Here is a 25,023-nt window from a genome sequence, read left to right as displayed (position 1 = left end):
AAAAAAAACTGTTTTTCTCAGTCAAAACAGGTGCTCCATCAGTAGTTACAGTCGCCATCTTGTTCCAGCCAACACAACACTTTCGTCAGAGTTCTCTATAGCATTGAATAAATCCTGGACTGTGTTTGTGTCTTTGACTGAATATCTCGAAAAATTGCCAATAAGAGAAATCTATGACAATGTTTATTTAACCTCTTCACCATGAGTGATAAGAGTCGTAAGTTTCATTACTTAAAATAGATATTTAAAATTATTTATTTTTAATATATTTGCATTTTTATACGTAGAATGGGTGGGAACACCTGATTTCTGTAGATGTCCGCGGGCCGCATAAACACACTGCCTGGCGCATGTGGCCCGTGAACCATAATTTACAATGTGGTTCAGTAGCGAATACTGAGAATAATATATATCCTTAGGCAAGAAGAAACACGTTTACCACTCAGCTATAACATAGAAGCTGAAAAGAGGAGCGGGAAAACAAGGCCGTTGACATTAGAATGGCGTCGAACCTTCAAGAAAATTAAAATCCGTGGGCACTAGCTGGGAAAAGGCTATGACCTATCTCTGTAGAGAGAGAGAGAGAGATTGCCGCCTTATGCAACGAACAGGAGGACCTTAGGCTAAGTAAGACCTACGTAAGACCTAAGTGAGACCTAAGTAAGACCTAAGTAAGATTGATTCGTTTCTTATTTCTCTGAAGATAAAACATAAGTAGAAACCTCTGCTCGTGCTCATGTGATAAGTCATGTGATAAGTCATGGGATAAGTCAATTTGAGACCCAACTGCTGCTGCCAACATGCTTCGCTTAGTTGAAGAAGATAGTGAATATGATACAAGTTTCGATGGCTTCACTAACTACAGTGAGGAAAGTGACAATAGTGAGACTGGCGAATGATTGCGGATGTATCGCATGCAGTGTAGTCAATATGTTTCGACATTTCCGGTATCGGAAAAATTAGTTTAGTGGCATACTTACTTGTCACAATGGATTACTGGTATATTTAAAAATTCTCAGCCACATCGGTCCTATTTGTTTTCTTGAAGTTTATAAATAGATGTTCTTTCTAATGTACATTTCACAACCACACAGCGAACTACTTAGAGGTATAATGACTTGGAAAAAAAATGTTCACTCAGAGCTCGAGTCCTCAAGGGGACTAATTCTACTTATACCACCACATCTGTCAAGTACGCTTTCTTTCCCTTGTTCAATATGCCAAGCAAAATAATTAATTACCAATAGTTAATTAACTAATTGGTTAGTTTCTTAAAAATTGATTCTTGTGTTTTCAGGTAAAAGAAATAATTGTGCCAAATTTCAGCTTAATCCGAGATTGGGTGTTGAAGAAATAACGTCTACAAACTTTTTACTATACAAACAGACAGAGTGAGTGATAGAAGCTTTGTAAAAATATGAATTCTTGAATAGAGCGATAAACTTTAGAGTTCACTTGAAAGGAATGTGAACACTGACATGACTTTGAAAGTTATATAATACTGTGACAGTTGACGTTATCAACGAATTGTTTGTCAACACTTGTTTTAGCACACGAGACTCTCCAGCGGATAAAGTGCACAGTCAATCATTTATCTGATAGGGCCTTACACTCAGAAACGTTGAATTCAAACTTGATTTCCAATTGTACAATTAAAATTTCAAAATATCAAATATGTTCGGTATTTTGAATTGATTAAGACTGATAACTTATTGGCCTAGTTCTACTAACTACGTAACTCTCTTCGAGGCATAAGGAACTTAAGACAAGTCTAATAGATTATGTCTATACACACTCTTAATCTGGAATAGACATGTCCGTCTACGACTGTGTTGGTGTGTGTGCCTAGGTAAAAAAGAAGGACCATAGTGCAGGTCAGGGAATTAAACCACCTGTAGGTCCGTGGAATATATCAACCCATCTCTTGACATGTGCATTGTGATACAGTGTTGACATGAAGGTGAGTGATTAGATATGACATCAGACAATGACATCAGACAATGACATCAGACATGGAGAACTAATCAAAGATCTCGATCCAGCAGTGTGTTGAGATTTAAGTCTAACACGAGCTTGTAGTGATATGTTCAGTCTCCAAACCTAGGACCTTACTGCGTGTGTGTGTGTACGTTGTGTGGCGTACATGTTTACCGAGGTGACCTACTTAAGTCTACTTTCAATATGACGTCTTCATTTGGTTTTGTTTTCTTAAATAGTAGAACAATTGTTCTTTTAATCGAACCATTCGAGAATATTCAAGGATGTTCCTTAGGAGAACATAATAACAATATATAACACGTTGGAGATGTCTAAAACATTTCTTCTTACTAGTTTCGTTACCCCAACATTGAACAGACTTGACATTCCATGAGTACCTTAGTAACGAATCAGTGAATTGTAGGAAATAGTTTCTAGCTAAAGATTTCTTTATCCTTTAAAATTCCTTTTGGTTGACCTTGACTTTGGTTTACCTTCCGGCTTGAGTGCCTACAAAAATAATTAATCTTTCCTTTAAATAGCTTGTTTAAAAGCAGTTATCTTATCATGGAAACCCAATGCATTGTTCTAGTTAGGGTTAGGGTTGTGCACAACGGGCATATGTAAATTGGCTAAATAAAAAAATGTAGGAAATGGCTGGCTATATGCTTGCATAAATGAATAGAAGATAACTGTTTTTATCTACCTCCTTTTTTTCCGGGAAGTTGTCGAGGGCAGTTAAAGAAGATGATGTGATCGTGATTTTACTTTCTTAAAACCTTCCCCTCCTCTTTTTGACGTCTGACTAGATCTAGAGCCTAAGAATACAAGGATGTCTGATGGACAGCACTGCGTACTAATCACTCAAAAATAATTTTGTTTGTTCGACTCGCTAAATACTAGGCCAGTGCAATACAAAGTTCTCCCATTCTCAGTTACACAATTGTGAGAGAAGCTTATCTGAGATTCTATTTTTATAAAAATGTTCAAGGTCTTGTCTCTGTTTAAGCTTTCAAATTATGTGAATAAAAAATATGTACTGGTGTATTTCTGTCTCTGTCACTAAGTTGTTCCCGTTTTTACAAAGGTTATATCAAATCTGTCTGTCTGTCTATCTGTTTGTCTGTCTATCTGTCTGTCTGTCTATCTGTTTGTCTGTCTATCTGGTACAATTTTTTATATGTTATTTCTCCCAACCCCAACCTCGGATCAAGTTTTAATTTTTCACAATTATTTCTTGTACTTGACTTCTTCTTCTTCTAGCCAGCTTTTTTCTACTGAGTTGGGACCTCTTTTCATATTGTGCAAATCAGGGGTGGGCAAATTACGGGTCCCGGGCGGCGCCCGGGCCACATGCTGCCCGCCGGAGTACCTTATGCGGCTCGCGAACACCTGCAGAAATCAGGTGTGTCCAACGTATACACATATACAAATGAAATATATTAAAAATAATTCTAAATATCTCTATAAATGTTTGAAACTGTGTCATTCTAAAAAGTTTCAAGTAAACGAATATTATTCCTATTGGCTTTAGTTCAATACACTCAGTCAAAGACACAATCTCAGGCAAGCTTTTATTCAATGCTATGAAAATCTGTGTTGAGTGTTGGGTATTCTTTGAATAAGATGGCAAGTGTAACAACTGATAGAGCTAGATCTTTGACTGAGAAAAATAATATATTTTTTTAAATAATATAAACAGGAAAGTTTGCACAAAGCTGCATAAAATATTTTTTTCTTGACACATATGAAACATAATAATCAAAGTTATCAAAGCTAGGCGTCTTCATCACAAGTAATTAGAAAAGTACTCTAAGATTTAGAAACAAAATATTCCGATGCATCCGCTGGCTTAGAATTGGCAAGGTACTGAGAAGAATATACAATCTCAAGAAAGAAATTTGTATGTTCCTTGAATGACATTGACTGTAACTTTGTTACTAATATTTCTAATGAAGAGTGGAAGTGACTGTGACTTTGTTACTAATATATCTAATGAAGAGTGGAATACCAGATTTCATTTTTTTCATGACCCACCTGCATATTAAATATAAGTGGATGTTAAATCTTTTCATACAAGGCTTTCCAGTTTCTCCAGGCAAGCAATTGCAAACAAGCTTTGTGATTTTCCTTTGCTGAAATTTAAAACTATTTGTAGTGAAATGGTTATAAGGACAAGACTTATTTAGATTCCCTAAGTGTGGCATTTATAAAAGCAAATTTAAAGACGTCAAGAACCAGTTTTCAATACCATCAGCTCACCGTGTAGCGCAGAAGCTGATTCAGCTCCAGAGAACATAGCACATTATGACATGAAAGAGAAGTTCCAGTCAATACTTCAGCTGTAGTTTGACAGCAGTCACAAGGATAACAACTAGTAAGCTAGTTTCACAGTTCTGGAACATTTCTACGTTTGTGGTGAAATGTTGAGACGTAAAAAGACAATAGCAATTTTTTTTAATGATAAAATTGGTTTTAGAAATTGTTAACTCTTGTTGTAATTCCTCAATTGGTAGTGTGAAAAAATGAAAAGTGAGTGTATAATACAGTACAGATATGAATTAAAAGACATTGTAGACATTAGCTATTGTATTTTTCAAGTTATAAGTACATATACATGTATATGTATATATGAATACATATATGCGGCCCCCCATTCCCAAAATTGTTTTAATGCGGCCCTCGATAAAAAAGTTGCCTACCACTGGTGCAAATGAAAAATTATATGCATTTCTCTTTAGTTGTTCAGCACTGCCTTACAGGATGTTGGTTATGTTGGGCTGTAGTGGTAGTAGTGTCTGCCTAAAGTGGATTAGGAAGGGGCATTCAAAGAGGATATGGTTTACCGCTTGTACCTGACAAAGCTAGAATGAATACAAAAATACCAATTATTTAATTAGTGATTTGGTTGGTATCAAACAAGGGAAATACATTGATATGGCGGTATAAGTTGAATTATTCCCCTTTATACTTTGCGTAGAGAATTAGGTCATTGCTTAAATGTTTAAACCTAACAAAAGATAGCGATAAAACCTTCTATTTTCATAAAGCACCTCGCTGGCACGTTTTAGCTTTACTACACTTTAACTGTAGAACACACTTCAAACACTTGTTATTATTCTTTCTTTTGCCCCAAGATGTCTGAGTGCAAAATGTTGCAAGTCTCTTTGCTGTGTCTGCTGTCACTGATGCTGTTGTCACATGTGACCGCCATTTGCCCAGTATCTCAGCCGTGTCAGTGTGACATTAGCATACACTGTCAGAACAGAAACCTGACAGAAGTGCCGCCCGCGATGAGCAGTGACGGGGAGGATTTCCTGGGCTTGTATCTGAGCCAGAACAGAATCACGGACATCAAGAGCGACACCCTTCAGGTAGATCTAGTTGGTTACTACATTTAAGAAGTGACTCCCTTCAGGTAGATCTAGTTGGTTACTACAGTTAAGAAGTGACTCCCTTCAGGTAGATCTAGTTGGTTACTACAGTTAAGAAGTGACTCCCTTCAGGTAGATCTAGTTGGTTACTACAGTTAAGAAGAGACTCCCTTCAGGTAGATCTAGTTGGTTACTACAGTTAAGAAGTGACTCCCTTCAGGTAGTGTTAAGACCTCTGCGCGGTGTTGATTCTTGACAATCTGTCTAGTGTAGATCTGACTGTAGGTAACGCTGAATTCAACACTTCAGTAACACCGGCGAAAGGCCGAAACAATCAAATATGTAGTCGACGCTGATATGTTGTTCTAACAATATGTTTAATACTCAAAAGGGAATCGTCCGATGTCAATAATGTCGTACTCAAGTCTACTACTTTACAATAAGCGTCCTCCTTCTAGCGTCGTTTAGAGCGTTCTTATTTTTAAAGATCTGTCACGTCACTTGTCGCTAATTAAAACTTTACCCTATTCCCGAAACAAATAACTAATTCCTAACTACTTCCTAATCATGTCATAACAACTCCTCCCCCTCCCGCTAAAAAAAATTGCCTGTCAATTTTTTAATCTACTGTCTTAGTCTTACAATGTGCAAGGGCCAAAATGTAGGGAAACATAAAAGACAACACAACTTGAGTCTTGATTGCGATTTCAACTTCTCTTTCTGTGTCCACAATCAAGTTCCTCTGAACACATATTTCCCTCAAGTGTCACTAACTGATACTGTCCAATGTGATGTGCCATAGGTGACCGCAGACATAGTTCGTTTGCTCTGACACTATAGGTGTGTCTATCTATACTTCATCACATCACGTTCCAGAGGTTACACCGCTTTCCCTCACACGTCAGGACAGACAATTTACCTAATATGACAAATTGACATCTATCAATACTCGTTCTCCCACTATACACCTAACGTTCTTTCGGGCATTTACAAGTGTATTTTATTTCCTCTCTCCACTTACTTGTCCCCACACGACCTAGCTCTTTACCGATGTATGATCATGATCAAATACAAAGAATAAATTATAAAACTTACTTTTCCTTGATGTAACTACACCCCTTTCTATTCATGCACACATACATGCAATGCATACATACTACCCGAAATTACATAATTAACATGAGTCAATCTAATGATAACCAAATTACCTGTATATTATAACATAAATATACTATTCAAAGATACATTAAACAACCTACTACCCGTCTAGTGATGACTACTAGTTAGGTCAATTAATTAAGAATAAACAATTTAAATAAAATCCAACTTATTTACACACTACAGTCTCATAGTGCTATGTTTCACAGGCTATCTACACGACTCATACATTTGTTCTCTCCAACTGGAGTTAACATCTCTTCTTACACCACTATAGCCCGCTTGTGGCCTTCTACCTCTGTATGACTTGCGATTACCGCTACCACAGTCATCTCTTCTACCATCACTGTCGGATACAGACCTGTGCCTCCTATCCGAACTCGCAATCTTCTGTTTAGACTGTTCTGCCCTACTCCAACAGTCTTTAGCGATGTGCCCATGTTTATGGCAGTTAAAACTTTACCCTATTCCCGAAACAAATAACTAATTCCTAACTACTTCCTAATCATGTCACAAGTTCTCTGGCGTGACCTCAACGGTCGATCTTGGCCTTGCAGAGGTGACCTTCACGTTCGTTCTCAAGATGCCGGGCAGGCGATATCTCTTCAGTACGGCTTCGACAGGACGGTTTTCTTCCCTTCAGCAAACTGTAGCCTTCTCGATACCGAACTACAGGCTTCAATACGATGCCCCAACGTATGGGCGTTTACAAATTACAAATGTAGATCTAGATCTATATTTCGTTACCTCCTAGGTCTACGAGTCCAGGATCTCACTGGCTTTCCTTCGCCGACGTGGCTGTATAATCAGGGTCTAGCTGCAGACTAGGCCGATGACGTAACTTCTGCCTCCTCCTAACAGAGGGCTTCTATCCTTCTGAACGTTGATGCCAGTGAGCTCCGAGTCTGGGGTCGCCACGTTGTTAAGACCTCTGCGCGGTGTTGATTCTTGACAATCTGTCTAGTGTAGATCTGACTGTAGGTAACGCTGAATTCAACACTTCAGTAACACCGGCGAAAGGCCGAAACAATCAAATATGTAGTCGACGCTGATATGTTGTTCTAACAATATGTTTAATACTCAAAAGGGAATCGTCCGATGTCAATAATGTCGTACTCAAGTCTACTACTTTACAATAAGCGTCCTCCTTCTAGCGTCGTTTAGAGCGTTCTTATTTTTAAAGATCTGTCACGTCACTTGTCGCTAATTAAAACTTTACCCTATTCCCGAAACAAATAACTAATTCCTAACTACTTCCTAATCATGTCATAACAGTAGATCTAGTTGGTTACTACAGTTAACAAGAGACTCCCTTCAGGTAGATCTAGTTGGTTACTACAGTTAAGAAGTGACTCCCTTCATGTAAATCTAGTTGGTAAGTACAGTTAAGAATTTACTCCCTTCATGTAAATCTAGTTGGTTACTACAGTTAAGAAGTGACTCCCTTCAGGTAGATCTAGTTGGTTACTACAGTTAAATAGTGACTCCCTTCATGTAGATCTAGTTGGTTACTACAGTTAAGAAGTGACTCCCTTCAGGTAGATCTAGTTGGTTACTACAGTTAAGAAGTGACTCCCTTCGGGTAGATCTAGTTGGTTACTACAGTTAAGAAGTGACTCCCTTCATGTAAATCTAGTTGGTTACTACAGTTAAGAAGTGACTCCCTTCAGGTAGATCTAGTTGGTTACTACATTTAAGAAGTGACTCCCTTCAGGTAGATCTAGTTGGTTACTACAGTTAAGAAGTGACTCCCTTCAGGTAGATCTAGTTGGTTACTACAGTTAAGTAGTGACTCCCTTCAGGTAGATCTAGTTGGTTACTACAGTTAAGAAGAGACTCCCTTCAGGTAGATCTAGTTGGTTACTACAGTTAAGAAGTGACTCCCTTCAGGTAGATCTAGTTGGTTACTACAGTTAAGAAGTGACTCCCTTCAGGTAGATCTAGTTGGTTACTACAGTTAAGAAGTGACTCCCTTCATGTAAATCTAGTTGGTAAGTACAGTTAAGAATTTACTCCCTTCAGGTAAATCTAGTTGGTTACTACAGTTAAGAAGTGACTCCCTTCAGCTAAATCTAGTTGGTTACTACAGTTAAGAAGTGACTCCCTTCATGTAGATTTAGTTGGTTACTACAGTTAAGAAGTGACTCACTTCTATTTGAGAAACATCAATAATTTATTCTGACTTAGGGAAAATTACATAAATCCAAGTGAAACAAGGTGGTTTAAATATTCAAATAAGCGAGCATGTTTAAATTTAATTGATCCACAACAACTCAGTATGGACACAAAAATGTTAACTTTAATTGACTTATACATTTGAAACAGACACAGACTTGTACAGTAGAGACAGACTCTCTCAACTAAACATTACATTACTCAACCATTAAATTGCTGTGTAAAAGTTCAATAAATATATATGCATTAACTTCCTTTGTTAAATATTTACCATGTATCCTTTAGAATCAGTGAATAGACTTTAGAATAAACTATTGAAACATAGAATGAACCAAAATGTATTCAGATTAAACTAGTGAAACATGGAGCAGTATCTTTATAGTTACATTTGGCTCAATATGGCACCTACTAATATCCTTACACTTGAACCCACTGAAGCACATATAGAAACAGTAGAACAAAGTCAAAATAGACTAGAACTAAGGAAAACGTAGGATTCTTATCAAAATCATGTTCATTGAATTAGTGAGATCTAGACTAATCTATAGGTATACAATCTTTGTTGATTAGTTTCTACATGTTCCAGTTTCTTTTTAGTTTGGTACTACTCACTAATAGGTCTATTAAAATCAACTACATTTAATCATTGTTTACGAATAGATTATAATGTCAAAATCGTTGTTTTAATATAATTAGGGTTACCATGTCAGCAGCATTGACCTCAGCCACAATCCTCTGGTGCACTTAGACAACATGGCTTTCGTAGGTATGGAGAAGTATTTGCTGGAGCTGAACTTGGAGGATGTCCACATCACGACTCTACCCAGTTCCATTGCTCAGCTAATCAACTTACAGACTCTCAACATTAAAAACAACCCCATTTCAGGAATCCCTTCGGCGTTTACAGCGAACATTGGTCAGTCCTTGTTAAGGTGGGTATTAGGGAGCACAGACAGAACTAAGTGTATTGGCTCTGGACAATTACTAAATGTTTTAGGTGCATTATATATTGTTTATTTTATTATATCTTTAAAAGGAATTATACATATCTATGTTTTGTATGCGCGTTTGTGTTCAAGGAGACTTTGTATATAAAGAATAATAGTTTTTAATCCATTAGATTTTCGATATAAGTTGGTTGTGTACAGTGTTAGTATTGCTTTATGTCACTTCAAATTGTAATGTATGTATTTCATCTTCACATTCAGCTGTCCCTTAGTCTGTTAAGCCGTTGGAGCACCACGCATGATCATATAACCGTCTTTCTCCATTAAACACTGTTGTTGTTTTTACCTCTTTCAATGACATGCTCGTTTATTCTTCTATGTTGCCTTCCAGTCGCTTTTTCTGTCTTTTCCTGGTACTGTTACCTGTAGAAAGGTCTTTGCGAGCCATGAGGATGTTGTGATATAACCACAAAGTTCCAGTTTGAGTTTTTGGACAATGGTCAGCAAGTCATCGTAGGGCCTTTGACCGTTGTGATCCTGTTTCTTATTTCTTAGCTGGTGACGCCTATGATCCTTCCATAATATCTCAAGTCCAATCCCCATTCTACTTCTGTAGGACTAGATCTATGTATTTATAGTGTCCAAAAACAAAATGAAAAAATTCTAGACAGAAATCCATGTAACCCAACTTTTCACACAACAAAATGTGTTATTCAATGTATGATATCTCCAACTCACTATACAATGAAGAGAGAAGACTTGATAGATGCCATCACGTGCCTTTCACACAGCTTAACTCTGACTTTGGGAGGAGAGGGGAAGGAGAATAAGAATATTATGGTCTCGGGTAAGAATCTGACCTATCGCAATATGTTTTCGTAAAATAGTCAACACCTTTATGATATACAACCTTTTTTTTTTGGTGGGTGAGGGAACAATATATACTAAAATATCTACTATTGCAGAGTAGAGAGGAAACAATATAAAAGTTCTTGTACCAAAGCGGCCTACGCCAAACGTCGCGTACCACAGACAGCACACTTGCTGTACGTTGGTATGTTGGAATGCCGGGTGTCATTACTAAAATGGATATATTGAGTTTATTTAATGAAAATTCTTTTCTTAACAACATTTGGACAATAGGATAAATTAATTTTAGTCGCTTATGTTTTTGTGCCCTTTTCAATTGTATATAGCAAGTATCGTAAGAAAAAAAAAGTTGTTTTATTTTTAAAGACAATTCCTCCTCCAGATTGCTCTTACAAACTAATGAATGATAGGTTTTAAAAAATGAAACATTTTTTGCCCTAATTCCCCCCCCCCCCCAATTCTTCCCGGTAAAATCCCGGTTTAGCGCATGTATAAATCTACTTGAAGCATATATAATTTTAGTTTGATGACGTCCGCTGTGTTCCACTATTAAGAATACTGGATCTAGATATATGATATGAAAGATTTAAGTTTTGTGACAGGTCTATAGGTCCAGGCTTAAAAGATGGTGCGCTAAATACTCCTGAACGTTTATTAATGTATTTGACCCTAGAATGAATCCATGCGGGAATACCCGTTGAAGTACTTGTTTTCAAGATAGAGACTGTCTAGACCTCCTGACTAAATTGTATTTTAATATTATAATTTATAAATTATAACGGTCAAACCCTAGGTTTTTTTATTAGCTAGAAGGCCTACTTCTTTTCCAAACGATATACATAAACTACCATATTTCTGGAAAATTCGTTAGAGCCGTTTTCGAGATCCGTGTCCAATGAAGCTGATAAAAGGAATTGGAAAAATTACACCTTGTTCTCCTGATCATAGAACTGAGTTAATGGTTAGAGAGTAAATAAGCCCACATCCTGTGTGGTCCTGTATCAATGAGTGTATTGTATGTAAACATGGAACTTTGTTTTTCGTGAACTAGTCAGAGGCATACCCAGATCAAATGGTTTCTTTTCCTCATTTTGATCTTAGTTGTTTATTTTTTGTAGCTTCTCTTTTGGCGGCACAAAAATTCGATACTGGCCCACAGCTCTAAATCACCTGGTCCGGCTCAAGGCGCTGGACATGTCACACAATGTCGTCACTTTTATGCGGGAGGGGGCAGTGAGCGCCTTCGCTGACACCCTTCAGGAACTAAGGCTGGTCAATGCAAGCTTATCCCCGTTCCAGGCTGAATTGTCTAAACTGAAGGCACTAACCGTGAGTAAATATTGTTGGCACTTTTTTAATTTATTGGTTTATAATACTGAGATCCAGTTTTGTAAGTAAGATAGGTAATAGTATCAAGTCTAGAGAGCTTATTCAGCCCCTTGAACGTAGAGAGATTTTTAAAAATCTGCTTTACATATTGTAGCATATGTAGATCACTACTAAGACTAGTCACCTGAAATACTACTCTTTAATATTTGCATTTGAAAGAGATGCCTTATAGAGTGGGGAAATACAGGCAACCATTGTAACATTTTTTTTTTTCTAACAAACAATCTTTTTTTAAATAAAAGAATATTTTTTTTAGAAAAAAAAAAACAACTTATCTAAGGGAAGTAACCGCCAAGTACTGATATTTATTAGAAAATTGCGGGGTTTATCTCCCTTTCTGCTATCTTTTAAAAAAAAAAATAATTAATTAATTAATACTAAATAATTAACTAATTGGTTAAATTTGGGATTGACTTGTGTATTGTGTATTGTTATCGACTATGGGAGGCGCAGTGGCTGAGCGGTAACTTCCTGGCTTCCGAACTGGGTTTAGCGGGTTCGAATCCTGGTGACGACTGGGATTTTTAATTTTGGGATCTTTGGGCGCCTCTGAGCCCACCCAGCTCTAATGGGTACCTGGCATTAGTTGGGGACAAGTAAAAAAAAACATGTATGCCGCTAAAGCAAAGTGATTTCTGTGACTTCAGGAAAAGAAAGTTTGTTTATTACAAAATACATTTCTTGCTAAATTTTTGTATCTTTTGTCCAAAATTATAAGGATCACAAATGTAATGATAATAGGGGACGTCCATTTCTTTCAACTCTCTCTCCAGAAAGGCTCAAGTTATATTTTTTTTTTTAATACTGGAATTTCGGTAGGCTGGAAAAAAAAGGGGAAAATGTCGTAGAATAAAAAACTAGAATTTTCAGTTTCCACATAAGTTCTTTAAAGAACTACTTCGAAACAAATATTAAAAATCTAAATGATTTACACTGGCTTTATTTTGTGCAAATTCAAAGAGTCAAGGAAAAAGAGAACTTTATAAAAATTCTGCGCATCTCTTTGTGGTGGTCCTCTATATCACTTTAAACAAACACATCACACAAATTAATTATAAATAAAAGCACTAAAAAAAGAAGCTAGTCAATATTTGTTTTTTTCGCCTTTTTGTAAAGCTGCTGGATCTGTCCTACAACAGCATAGTGGACATCCCTCCAGGGGCTCTCACTAACATGTCTTTTACCCTGAAGAAGTTGACCATGTCTCATGCTCATTTGAGTTACCTCCCTGAAGCTCTGTATGATTTGAACGTTTTAGAGGTAAGATTTCAATATGTTTGCTCTAGGCCAGTGTTTCCCTAACTTTTTGACCTATGTGTACCCCTTTTATAACTTTTGTAATGCTGAGTACCCCTCGCCCCCCTTCCACTTTAATTTATAAGAGAACCTAAGGAATGGGTATTTTTTTCAAAAATCAGCATAGTAAATGAGGTGCAATGCGTACCCCACTTTGGGAAACACTGCTCTAGACATGTGGCCTACATACATTTAGAATGGACCTACTAAGGATAGACTTACTTACTTTCCTACAGTAAATACTATGGCATTGGTTGAAACTTTTCAGTTGAAACTACTGCTACCACTGCTACTGAGCTGTGATCTGATTTTGAACTGTGCAAATGAAAAATGATACACTATAACTTATAAGTTGAAACTTTTCAAGTTATTTTTATAGCCATAATTATGGAGTTATCATTAAGATCCACAATTAACAATTAATTACATGGTTGTTGTTTTTAGCGGCCCCCGAAAATGGAAAAGACGCTATTAGTTTTGTGTGGTCTGTCTGTCCGTCCGTCCGTCCGGTTTATATCTCGCAAACTAGAAAAGATAGTGAAAATCCGACATTATAAAATTTTAGACCATTCAAAATTCTAATGCAACGGCTACTTTTTTCTTTTCTGTAAGCGAAAAATCTAATTTTTAAAATCAACTATTCAAGCAGTTGTTTCTTTTTCAGAAAAATACATTTTTTTTTTTTACAACTATTCACTATTAATAGTAACAAACACGGGAGACTATTTTGTAAGGGAGATGACTATTTACCATATTTTTAACACATTTATGTAAACGGTTTTAGATATTTTGTCAAAAATATTTTTTACAATTGTATTGTTAAGTTAAATAAGTTCTGCTATACTAACTACTTCATTTAAAAAAATGTTTACTTTTATTTTTAAAAATAAAAAATATGCGTATAAGTGGAACATAATTTAAAACATATTATCGCGTGAACTGCAAAAGTTGAAGTATATTGTGAACACTGCACAATTATAATTTTTAAACATTTTTTTTTACTTAAATGTTTTTTTCTTGAGGCTTTGAATAAGAGATTGATTCTTTACAAAACAATTGCATCAATTATATAATCATTATAACACATCAGTTAGGCCAGGTTCACATCTGATTTCACATTCACTTTCACCTATCGCTTGGTCAGCGGGACCGTTATGATCTGTCAACATTCTTTCTCCATTCTTCTCTGTCATTTGCCTTTGATAGATTTTCATTTTGATATTCTTTCTGAAAATAATGAAATCTGCCTTTTACCTGCCTGGTTGGACCACTTCAGGGGTTGATCTTGAGTTTGTGTTTCCACACAAACTGTCTTAGTAGCCTTGTTTTATTATTATATCACTTTTAGAAGTTCTCCATGGTCTATGTCCCCCACTTGATTCACGTCTCTGAAATTCGATGTGTATTGTCAATAATTGTAATGTGTCAGCATTTAATAAGAATAAAAATACTAAGAATATTTCCTTCATTCGTACAAGAGCTCCTTCTTCCCTAGTGTCATTAGAGAAAGGAATGGGTTGCCTGAATCAGACAGGAAAATCAACGACTTGGCAGAGTTTAGTCATTGATTATTTTTCATGACTAGATTGACACATGAAATGCGAAGGACGTAATCATCTTTTTTTATGAAGTAACGTCTGTAATATACAATATAAGATAAGATTCCTAATGTGCAATCACTTATACTTACTGGCTCACTCTTATCACTTTCCCCAGGAGCTAGACTTGAGCTTCAACCCTATGCAGTCTACCAATGCGGACATCATTGGCACATCCGACAACTCACTGTTGCGTAACTCTGCCGCCACCTTGCGCTTTGTCAACCTCTCGTCTTGTGGGCTGAACGCCATCCCTAGGGCCGTAGTAAACCTTGACCAGCTGGAAGTTTTGGACCTGAGTCGAAATCGGATTGTGGTTCTCAACAATCATCAATTCTCTAGCCTGCCTCATTTAAGGACTCTACTCCTAAACGACAATCCTTTAATGAGTATTCCGTGAGTATCTTGGATCGATGTAGCTTGAATGAAATATCGCCCGTGAGTATCTTGGATAGATGTAGCTTGAATGAAATATCGTCCGTGAGTATCTTGGATCGATGTAGCTCTGAATGAAATATCGTTCGTGAGTATCTTGGATAGATGTAGCTTGAATGAAATATCGCCCGTGAGTATCTTGTATAGATGTAACTCTGAAAAATGAGCTCACCGTGAGTAACTTTGATTCTTATCTGTGGTTTGATCATTATTCCAGTGCATGACTAATGAACAATGTGAATCAAATTCAAACCACAAGTTCCTGCATGTTTTTACAGGTCTTTAGCTCTCTTTTTAGAGTCTGTCTTTTTCTTTCTTGTCAAATCTGAATCTTTTTTTTTTCTTGAATGTTGTTATTTTCCTGACTTTATCCAGTCTCAAAAGATCACTTTTGAGTAATCTGACTTAGCATAGATTATTATTGATGGTCATTACGATCAATTTTTGTTCAGTTACTACTTACTAGCCTTTTTTTTTCTTCTCAAGTTATCAATAATGTGCATCTTTGTTTTTAAGGGGCTCTAATTCAGTGGAGAAAAAATGTACTAGACATCTACGATTATACATGGCTTCATTTAAATAAAAACCAAATAGAAATTAATTTTGAAATGTCCTACACACGTCAGGACACAGTGACGCAGTTCGACTTTTCTCATTCTATCTTTGACCAGCAATCACTTACCATTCTCTAGAAAATGTTCACATTCTCTATGTAACCACTGTAATAATTAGAAGTGTAATATATGTTATGCATATGAGAGTAAGACAGAGGGAGTGAGGGAGGAAGAGAGAAGGAGAAAGAGAGAGACAGGGAGGGAGAGAAAATAACAGCATCAATCCCTTAAGTTATACATTTTTGTATTCCAGCTACTTATCGTTCTCTGGTTTGACTTCACTCACGTACCTCAATCTGGCCAGGTGTTACTTGACCTACATCCCAAGCTCTTCATTGCCAGAAGTACAAAATCTTGATACGGTAAATAATTAACATCTCTGGGTGAAACGTATGAATAGTTAGAGACACATATCCACCAGGACACAATGAAAACATCGGATTGTTAGAGACACACACATATCCACCAGGACACAATGAAAACATCGGATTGTTAGAGACACACACACATATCCACCAGGACACAATGAAAACATCGGATTGTTAGAGACACACATATCCACCAGGACACAATGAAAACATCGGATTGTTAGAGACACACACACATATCCACCAGGACACAATGAAAACATCGGATTATTATAGACACACACATATCCACCAGGACACAATGAAAACATCGGATTGTTAGAGACACACACACATATCCACCAGGACACAATGAAAACATCGGATTGTTAGAGAAACACATATCCACCAGGACACAATGAAAACATCGGATTGTTAGAGAAACACATATCCACCAGGACATAATGAAACCATGGGATTGTTAGAGAAACACACATATCCACTAAGACACAATGAAAACATCGGATTGTTAGAGACACACACACATATCCACCAGGACACAATGAAAACATCGGATTGTTAGAGACACACACATATCCACCAGGACACAATGAAAACATCGGATTGTTAGAGACACACACACATATCCACCAGGACACAATGAAAACATCGGATTGTTAGAGACACACACATATCCACCAGGACACAATGAAAACATCGGATTGTTAGAGACACACACACATATCCACCAGGACACAATGAAAACATCGGATTATTAAAGACACACACATATCCACCAGGACACAATGAAAACATCGGATTGTTAGAGACACACACACATATCCACCAGGACACAATGAAAACATCGGATTGTTAGAGACACACACACATATCCACCAGGACACAATGAAAACATCGGATTGTTAGAGACAAACACAGCCTCAAGGACAAAATGGACCTCATTCACCAATCGTAAATAAACATTTAGCCACGTGATAATATTGATAAAACAATGAAAATTACGTATCACGTGACAGCCTTTATGGATTGCGTAATTTGTATAGAAGATATAGTGAAAAACATGGCAAAATGTTGTTTGTTTACGATTGGTGAATGAGGTCCATTTACGATATTTGCAGAATCCCTCCAAGGCTGTAAAGTGTCCTGAGGAACTGCCATCTGGGATGGGAGAACATGAACTATTGCAGATATTCCAAATGAGTCCAATGTCTATGGTTACCAGACACGTGAATCTAACAAATAATAACATCGAGAATGTTCTTATAATGAACTTGTCCCATGCCAAGCCCGGTCAATTTGTAAAGTATATCAAGTTGTTTACCAGTTTTTTTGTTGTTGAAGACATTGTTGAACCGATAATAAATAATTGTTTAACATTGCTTCTGCCTGCTTAAAGGACCTCCTAAGCTTTTTTCTTGAGTCTGCTTAGAACTATTCAACTGTTCTTAACATTATCTTTCAAGAATGACTGATCATACTTATTGTTCTATAGTTTTGGCACTGTATCAAGTTGTTTTTTACTTGGTCAGGGGAATAATTAAAGGTTGGGTCCATTCTTTTTGCAACATCTAGTCGCGGTCAATTAAGTATGATTACCGAAATAGTATAATAAGAATCTGCTGAAATTAGGTTTAGTTGATGTTTTGAAAATAAACTAAAATACATCGCTCTCGATAAGCTGTAATGTGTAATGACCAACTGGTGCATCTTACACTGCTAGACTTATGTATATGTAATGATTTACTGATAGAGCTTAAACAGCTATACTTATGGTGTACTCGTGTATCTTACAGTTAGACTTATGGTGTACTCGTGTATCTTACAGTTAGACTTATGGTGTACCCGTGTATCTTACAGTTAGACCTATCCAGTAATCAAATCACAAGAATCCCAGACGTCGCCTTTCCCGGTGCCCCTAAGTTGTCTGCCGTTGACCTGTCCAACAACAGCCTGGTGTATATATTTGACTACGCATTTACAGACGCTCACAGTGTGAGAACATTGAGATTATCTAGGTAAGTGCCCCTTGTGTTTGTGATCGAGTCATTCTAGTCAAAGTCAACTATTTCAACGCAGGCCACGAAGTGATGGAGTTCGAGTTCTACTACTTCTCTTCATTCAATAAGACTATGTTCACCTCTTAGTGAGATTGTCCACAAGACATTGTGTTTCCGAAATGACATAGTTAAGCAGCTGGGGGGGGGGGATCTTTCTTAATGATATTGAGCAAACATTACTTTCTTTTATTGGACGTTGTCTTACAATCTTGTCAATGTTTACTGTTATACAAAAATATATTTATTTTCAAGTTAAATTCTAATTATGATAAATTATCATATTGGTTAGAAAACATATCACTGGAACCACATTTTTTTTTGGTATTAAGTTGCTTTTATATAGCGCATATTTCTTGTTAGCAGCAAGCTCAGTGCGCTATGGTCCAGTCTGTTTTGTAGCCCAGTGAGGGGAGGGGGGTATCTGGGAGAAGGTTTCCGTGCTATCTTTAAGCACTCAGCAAACACAACTCTGCTCGAACACCAGCCTCCTTGTTAGGTAGACAAAGCCGTAGCCAGACGATTATTGACTCTCAGCAACACATCCGAAATTGAACGCTTACAAAGAACAAAATCAACGAATAATCCAGTACCGGGCATGCACCTATTTAGACAGGGATCTGTATTAAACGCGTAATGATTAAATATTCCATGTTGATGCAAAGCCTCTTCGATTATTCCCCAGGTGCTCTCTGACCAGACTCCCATCTTCCCTGTCTCAAGCCGACGGACTCCGGACTGTGTTTGTGGACGGTAATCCGATCCCATGCGACTGTGATCTGAGCTGGATACTTACCTGGCAGAGACAGTCCGGCATTATTCCCAACATTGTGGGTCGATGTGCAGACCACCCGACCATGACTATAAGCACCTATGTGTCCACTAGACTGCAGCATGACTGTGGGTCAGTCGTAGGTTAGAAAAAAAAAGACGTCGTAGGAGACAGAACGTCAAGATGAAAAACAACAACACAAAACATTTGAATCTTCCTAGAATACCTCGTGAGGGTCCAGTGTGACCAAATATCATTGTTGTGTATATAGTTGGTGAATCTTTTATGTGACTTTCTTTAAATAAAGCCATTCCGTCTATTGGTTGGTTTGTTATCTTCATTCCTTGTTCACATCCATACACAGAACATACACATATAGAAAGCTTTTGTTTGTGTGTGAGGAATCAACACGGTGTACGCTGTGCCAAGCTGTTTATATTAAAGGCATTATTATTGAATCTTATAGATATCGGTACAGAAGTTAATTCAAAAAAGTAGATAATTGTCCTACGCATTTCATGTGTCAATCTAGTTAAGCATGTTAATCAGTGACTTTAACTCTCTAATGCATTATAGGGAAGAAGAACCACTTGTATAGGACTTTGTCCTAGCGTATGGAATAAGAAATGTGCCCTTTCTTTGTCGTTAGAAATATTTTATTTTTCTATTTGTTAATTATGGTTTAGTGTGTTTTTTTTAAAATGTATTATTACTACTTTAGTTTTTATTCATCTGTCCTGAAGTGTCCCTAAGTTTCGTGATTTTACTAATAGTGTTACTCTAATCAAAGGCGAATATATATTTATAGATCTCACTGCTCTATTTTGCGTTTGTTCTAATTTCTTTATGTTTTCTAGAGTTGAAGGGTACAAACAGTGAATGCATATTCTAATATTGGCCTAAGGTTAAATGACATTTTAATTTTATGATCTTGATGTTTGATTTGTAAAAATGTCTTTCAATAAACCATAATGCTTTGATTTTTCAATATTATTATTAATGAGGCGGTTCTATGGTAGCTTACTTTTTCATTTATTATTACACCTAGATATTATACCAGTCTTTAGTCTGTTACCATGAATAAGATAGTTTTTTATTTGTCTTAAGTCTTTTTGTTGGTCTTAATAACTGACATTTCACCTGGTGGAAAGACATACTTCCGATTTGATTACCACTTCTGTAATTCTATCAATTCTTTTTAGAAAAATGTTTGTATCTTGCGTTGTTATAATAATTATGGTGGAAAGGGGAGATCAGTCATTTTATTTTTGAAACTTCAGCACTATAAGATTGCTAAGGAGCAATTGTTGTGTTACTTGCAAGACCACAAGCCAGTGCAGATTTTCAGACCTGATGGAAAAGACTATAAATAGCTTGCTTTCTGGTGTATCCGCTGTACAAAATAAACTTTGGATAATCTCTTGTGGTGTTGATGTTTTTTTCTTAAGGTACAAGATTATTTATTTATTTTTGCAATTAACCAAATCATAATGTACTGAGCTCTTCCATATGTAGCCCAAACTAATTTCAATGCGAAGGAAACATTTTGACTTTGACTCTAGGACATAGAACTTTGTTCAACACCAGTGAGCAACTAGCAAGCAGTAAGTGGAGGACCTAGAACTTTGTTCAACACCACTGGGGGCAACTAGCAAGCAGTAAGTGGAGGAGATTGGATCCACAGGCAATTTTTGTTCGTTTACTAGGAAACAGTGAAATTCAATTTAGAATCGCTGACAATGTTTTAGTTTAGCGTGAAAATCTCAATCTAAAAGGTTATAAAGGACGTTCCTTGGTCAACATTGTATTTGAAGGTCCCCGACTGCACATGTCAAAAGGAAGCAAGCCTTCACTTGAATCAGTGAGTCATGTTCTTTTGTTGAGTCATGTTCTTTTGTTGAGTCATGTTCTTTTGTGAGTCATGTTCTTTTGTTGAGTCATGTTCTTTTGTGAGTCATGTTCTTTTGTTGAGTCATGTTCTTTTGTGAGTCATGTTCTTTTGTTGAGTCATGTTCTTTTGTGAGTCATGCTCTATCTACATGTAAAACTGAAAGTCTTTTTCAGCCCAAACTTTAAAAAGAAACTTGAAATTTTGATTGGGAGGGGTGAGACTATGAACTTTGATGGTCCTATGTGCCATTGAAACAATCTAACTGATTAATGAAAGTAATGTCAATGGAATACAAATGTTAGAAAATACAGAAGAAAGAACAAGGCACATTTTAACTCACTCTATTGTTATCAATAAATATAGAGTTAAAATAGCTTCCTAAAATATGACTAAAAATTATTTTTACTTCATGATGTAATGACCAGTCTCATTAAAAACAAATATATACTACAAGGCCATTTGTATATTTAAAAAAAAATCTTGAACAAATTTGTGCATTTGTTTCTTGCATGTGGCAATGAAGAATTATTTGTATGTTTAGCTAATGTCAAGAATGAAATGACATAAGGACAGATGTTAGACAGTGAGACAGCACTTATGTGACATCAAACAATGTTTGACAGATTACTTGTTGTCAAGTCTGATAATAATGTGTCAAACTAGTCCCAATGGGAATTAAAAAAAATATATATTTGTAAATGTACATACACAAAATAATACAAAACTGGAGGTAAAAACTATCTCCCAGCCCCAGCCCCCACAGCTTTCTTTGATTACAACTGACTGACAAGTCTTACACCTCACAACAATATCCTCTCACACCAAACAATGTCCTCTCACACCAAACAATGTCCTCTCACAAAACATAAAAATATAATAATTTAAAAAAATGTACACAAAAGCAAGCATTGAGCTGAGTTGCTGGGGGGGGGGGGGGGATGATGTGACAAGAAATAGAACCCCAGCATAAGGATGTCCCAGAAACAATCTTAGCAGAAATATTGCAAATTTTTACAACAGCAGCAGCAAATTATAATTGTTTCAGGCACAATGAAAGTGCAGCAAAGGTTCTCAAACTATTCAGTTCTAATGGTTACCCCACGATGGACCTTATTCCCCAATCATAAACAAACATGAGCCACATGCTTCACTATCTCTTCTATACAACTTATGACCTGATTCAAATCAAGAAAGGTTATCACGTGAACGTGTTTTATCTGTGTTTTATCAATGTTCATCACGTGATAGTTCGTTTTGATGCATGAGGTCCACATTGACTTATCCCTGGATATACATTTCTAAAGAAAAAGTAGATATATAGAAAATGGCTTATAAGACTTAACAGTGTTTTGACAGAAGCCTAACCAAATCAGTGAATAGAGTCAGGTGGGCTGACAGTCATCCCCAGATCAAGCCAGCCAATGCCAAAACATTTGTCCAGTAAATGAGATCTTAACACATACACTGTTCATTAAAAATCATCATACAAAATTAATAACAGAATAATCCCACAGACTATAAGTTATAGCTTTAACTTTTTGGCCAACAGTCAGATATAGAGATGATACTGCATGAAAACATTCAACTTGAACTTTGCCAGTCTGACACCCACATAGTTTATAAGACATTGAGGTACTGACTTCTTTAAAAGCCTTTTAAATTATCGATCATACAATTTTTGTCTAGAATCTAAAATTTAGATTATCCTAATCTTTCTTGTCTAGAATCTAGATTATTTTAACCTTTCTAGTCTAGAATCTAGAATGTAGATTATCCTAAACCTTTCTTGTTGGTCAAGAGCTAACTTTTCAATGTGAATTCAATTTTCTTTTAGTTTTTTTTTCCCTTTAAATTTTTACCATGAGTTTTGGTTTGGTAAAAAAAAAGTTTCAGAAAATATTATATAAAGCAAGAATCTAAGATTTAATTCTTAACCATGCCTGCAATAAATGAAACTCACTAAACATTTGTGCATGTAAAAAAAAACAATCAATTAGTCAAAGACTGGGCTCAGCAGGTACACACACTGACCAAACTAGCAAGTACTTCTGCATAATATAAACCGGCTTTTTGGATTTAAAAAAATACACAAAATATTGATACATCTTTTAGGCTCGGGTTTATCACAGCATTCAACAAAATTCCTGGATAGGAAAAAAAAAAATGTATCATGTGTACACTGGGTTTAAGAACCAGAAAATGTTGAAACTTTCATTGACTTTTAGAAAATTTGATTTTTGACAATATGAGTTGGACCAAAGTTGGTTCAATCAACAAGAGTAAAAAATTCAACCCAATTCAAAGATCTTTTCAATAAACAAAATGCATTTTCTAGAGGACACTGTTGTTCTGCATTGGCCTACGAAATTGTTTTAAACAGTGAACTACTCTGAAGTACTAATAATAACTCAAAAATAATTAATATTCTAGTTTTTCTACCAAATTCTTGAATAAGTTGTTCTCATTGGGCAATATCTTAATATTATTCAAGATATTATTTTATATTTCAATAAAAAAAACACATTTTATTTAGGACCATTCTGTGCATTCAGATAGACCTAACTTATTTAGACATGTTTTCAGCATTTGGATTGGTTACTTCCAGATCACTGACATATATGATTTTCATCATACTCTGAATGTAGTTGAACATGTTCAAACCTTTCTATAGCAATGTTTCACAGTAGGCTCAGATCAAACTGCACTTAACTACAAGACTGCGTTGGCCTCTAACAAAATGATGTTAAGTAAACAAGATGACCTTATCAAAAATAATGTATATACATGGAATATAGCCTTTGCTAAAAAGATTTCATATATTTGGCTTTAAAAATATTTGGTGGAATTTTTTTTTGGTCATTCCATTACTTATGAATGGTCCGATGAAATGTTACAAGAATATGGCCTTGCATGGATTCAAATGAGACTACCTGGACAGTTGATATTAATGAGAACTACTGGTTAGTTGCATAGAGTGGAGCTTCAAGGCCTGGTGTCCAGCCTTACTACTTTTCTGCACACTGATGGATGATGCTGGAATGTAGTTCTGAGTATATGTAGCACTGTCAGGGCACAGATCTATGCTCAGCCTTTCAGACAGCGGCTACTAGGCACAGTGACATGGAAAATGAATGTCCAACCCTGTGTTGACACCAAGATGTTATGTTGACACATAGGATGTAAATACCTAAATGAACTTGATGTAAAGTGAAAGCTCAATTTTAGACTGACCTCATGACAACCATGATCACATATCTGAAGATTGTTCATGCCAAATGTTCATATAAAGTCTTGATATCAATATGTCCAGTCGCAGTATTGCACTCTCACAGCACTGAAGATGTTTTCGTCTCTTTAATGTCATTTATTAACAATGAAGTTCATTATGCTTTGATTTTACGAACAATGAGGATATCCAGTTCTTGAACAGAAATTGTTAGTTATGCTTTTGAAATACGAAAACAGTTGAAAGAATATTCCGCACACATTCCTCTTGAAGTAAAGGACTCACACGTCAGAAGACACATTAGCACTAGCATGCAGGCCAGAAGACAACATCAAGGTAAACTCACAAACTCTGCTAGTCTCTTCTATGAAAATATATTAAATTTGCAGTTGTCATAAGTCAACATTTGGCTGAAGTTTGATAAAGTAAGAGGAGGGAGGGCTGAGCAACGGTCAGTATATGGTGACCTTACATATCATCCTAATGAATGAGGGGATGAAATTTTAGTCTGGTCACACATATGTTGCTTTTTTTTTTTGTTGTTGTTGTCAATCTCAGGTCAAGGGAGGTGATCCCTTCTGTCAAATGTAAATAATGTCTCCTTATCACTTCAGGTGTCACCTAGAAAGGTTTGATAATGTGTTGGTTGAAGCATTTGTGCCTTGTGTTCCCCCACTCCCTTCAGTCATTTGGTCCTCAAATGAGAGAACTTTAAAAGGCGGTCCAGTTCTCAAGATAGCTTCCACAGCATCAACTCGACCAATCTCTTTCAATTTACTAACCAAATGTCGAATGGATGCGTCAGGTTTTCTTCTAGTCCATTCTTGAAGTACCTGTCAAGAAGAAAATAAAGTCATTTCTTGAAGAATTACATTTTAG

At 36.3% G+C, this 25,023-nt stretch overlaps 2 protein-coding genes across 13 annotated transcripts in view; one reads left to right on the top strand and one right to left on the bottom strand.

The window, feature by feature from the left end:
- Positions 1 to 1,635: 1,635 nt before the first annotated feature.
- LOC106057198 (protein flightless-1 homolog) lies at positions 1,636 to 19,346 on the top strand. Of its 2 annotated transcripts, none has more exons than XM_056014092.1 (9): positions 1,636 to 1,960; positions 5,115 to 5,351; positions 9,381 to 9,616; positions 11,620 to 11,830; positions 13,007 to 13,150; positions 14,903 to 15,180; positions 16,087 to 16,195; positions 18,059 to 18,216; positions 18,941 to 19,346. In XM_056014092.1, the coding sequence occupies exons 1-9, from the start codon at positions 1,955 to 1,957 to the stop codon at positions 19,173 to 19,175; spliced, it is 1,614 nt and encodes a 537-aa protein (XP_055870067.1). In that variant the 5' UTR covers positions 1,636 to 1,954; the 3' UTR covers positions 19,176 to 19,346. The 2 variants fall into 2 exon arrangements, with proteins under 2 accessions (XP_055870067.1, XP_055870061.1); XM_056014086.1 differs by lacking the exon at positions 1,636 to 1,960 and adding an exon at positions 2,080 to 2,155.
- Positions 19,347 to 21,243: 1,897 nt separating this feature from the next.
- LOC106057200 (death-associated protein kinase 1-like) overlaps positions 21,244 to 25,023 on the bottom strand; it is a 117,558-nt gene continuing 113,778 nt past the window's right edge. For all 11 annotated transcript variants that reach the window (XM_056013983.1, XM_056014005.1, XM_056013991.1 and 8 more), the window contains one exon: positions 21,244 to 24,977. In XM_056013983.1, the coding sequence (XP_055869958.1) occupies positions 24,762 to 24,977 (216 nt within the window). In that variant the 3' untranslated portion in view covers positions 21,244 to 24,761. The remainder of the gene's footprint in view (positions 24,978 to 25,023) is intronic.

The sequence above is a fragment of the Biomphalaria glabrata genome, chromosome 1 (genome assembly GCF_947242115.1).
Source record: "Biomphalaria glabrata chromosome 1, xgBioGlab47.1, whole genome shotgun sequence".
Classification (NCBI taxonomy): domain Eukaryota; kingdom Metazoa; phylum Mollusca; class Gastropoda; family Planorbidae; genus Biomphalaria; species Biomphalaria glabrata.
Note: the sequence above shows the minus strand (reverse complement) of the source record. Positions and strands in the feature narration are given on the sequence as shown.

What these genes read in the sequence shown, in the direction of transcription:
- LOC106057198 (XM_056014086.1), top strand. An exon ending in TCAAGAGCGACACCCTTCAG is followed by an intron (nt 5,352 to 9,380) that starts GTAGATCTAGTT and finishes TAATATAATTAG; the next exon opens with GGTTACCATGTCAGCAGCAT. An exon ending in CTAAACTGAAGGCACTAACC is followed by an intron (nt 11,831 to 13,006) that starts GTGAGTAAATAT and finishes CTTTTTGTAAAG; the next exon opens with CTGCTGGATCTGTCCTACAA.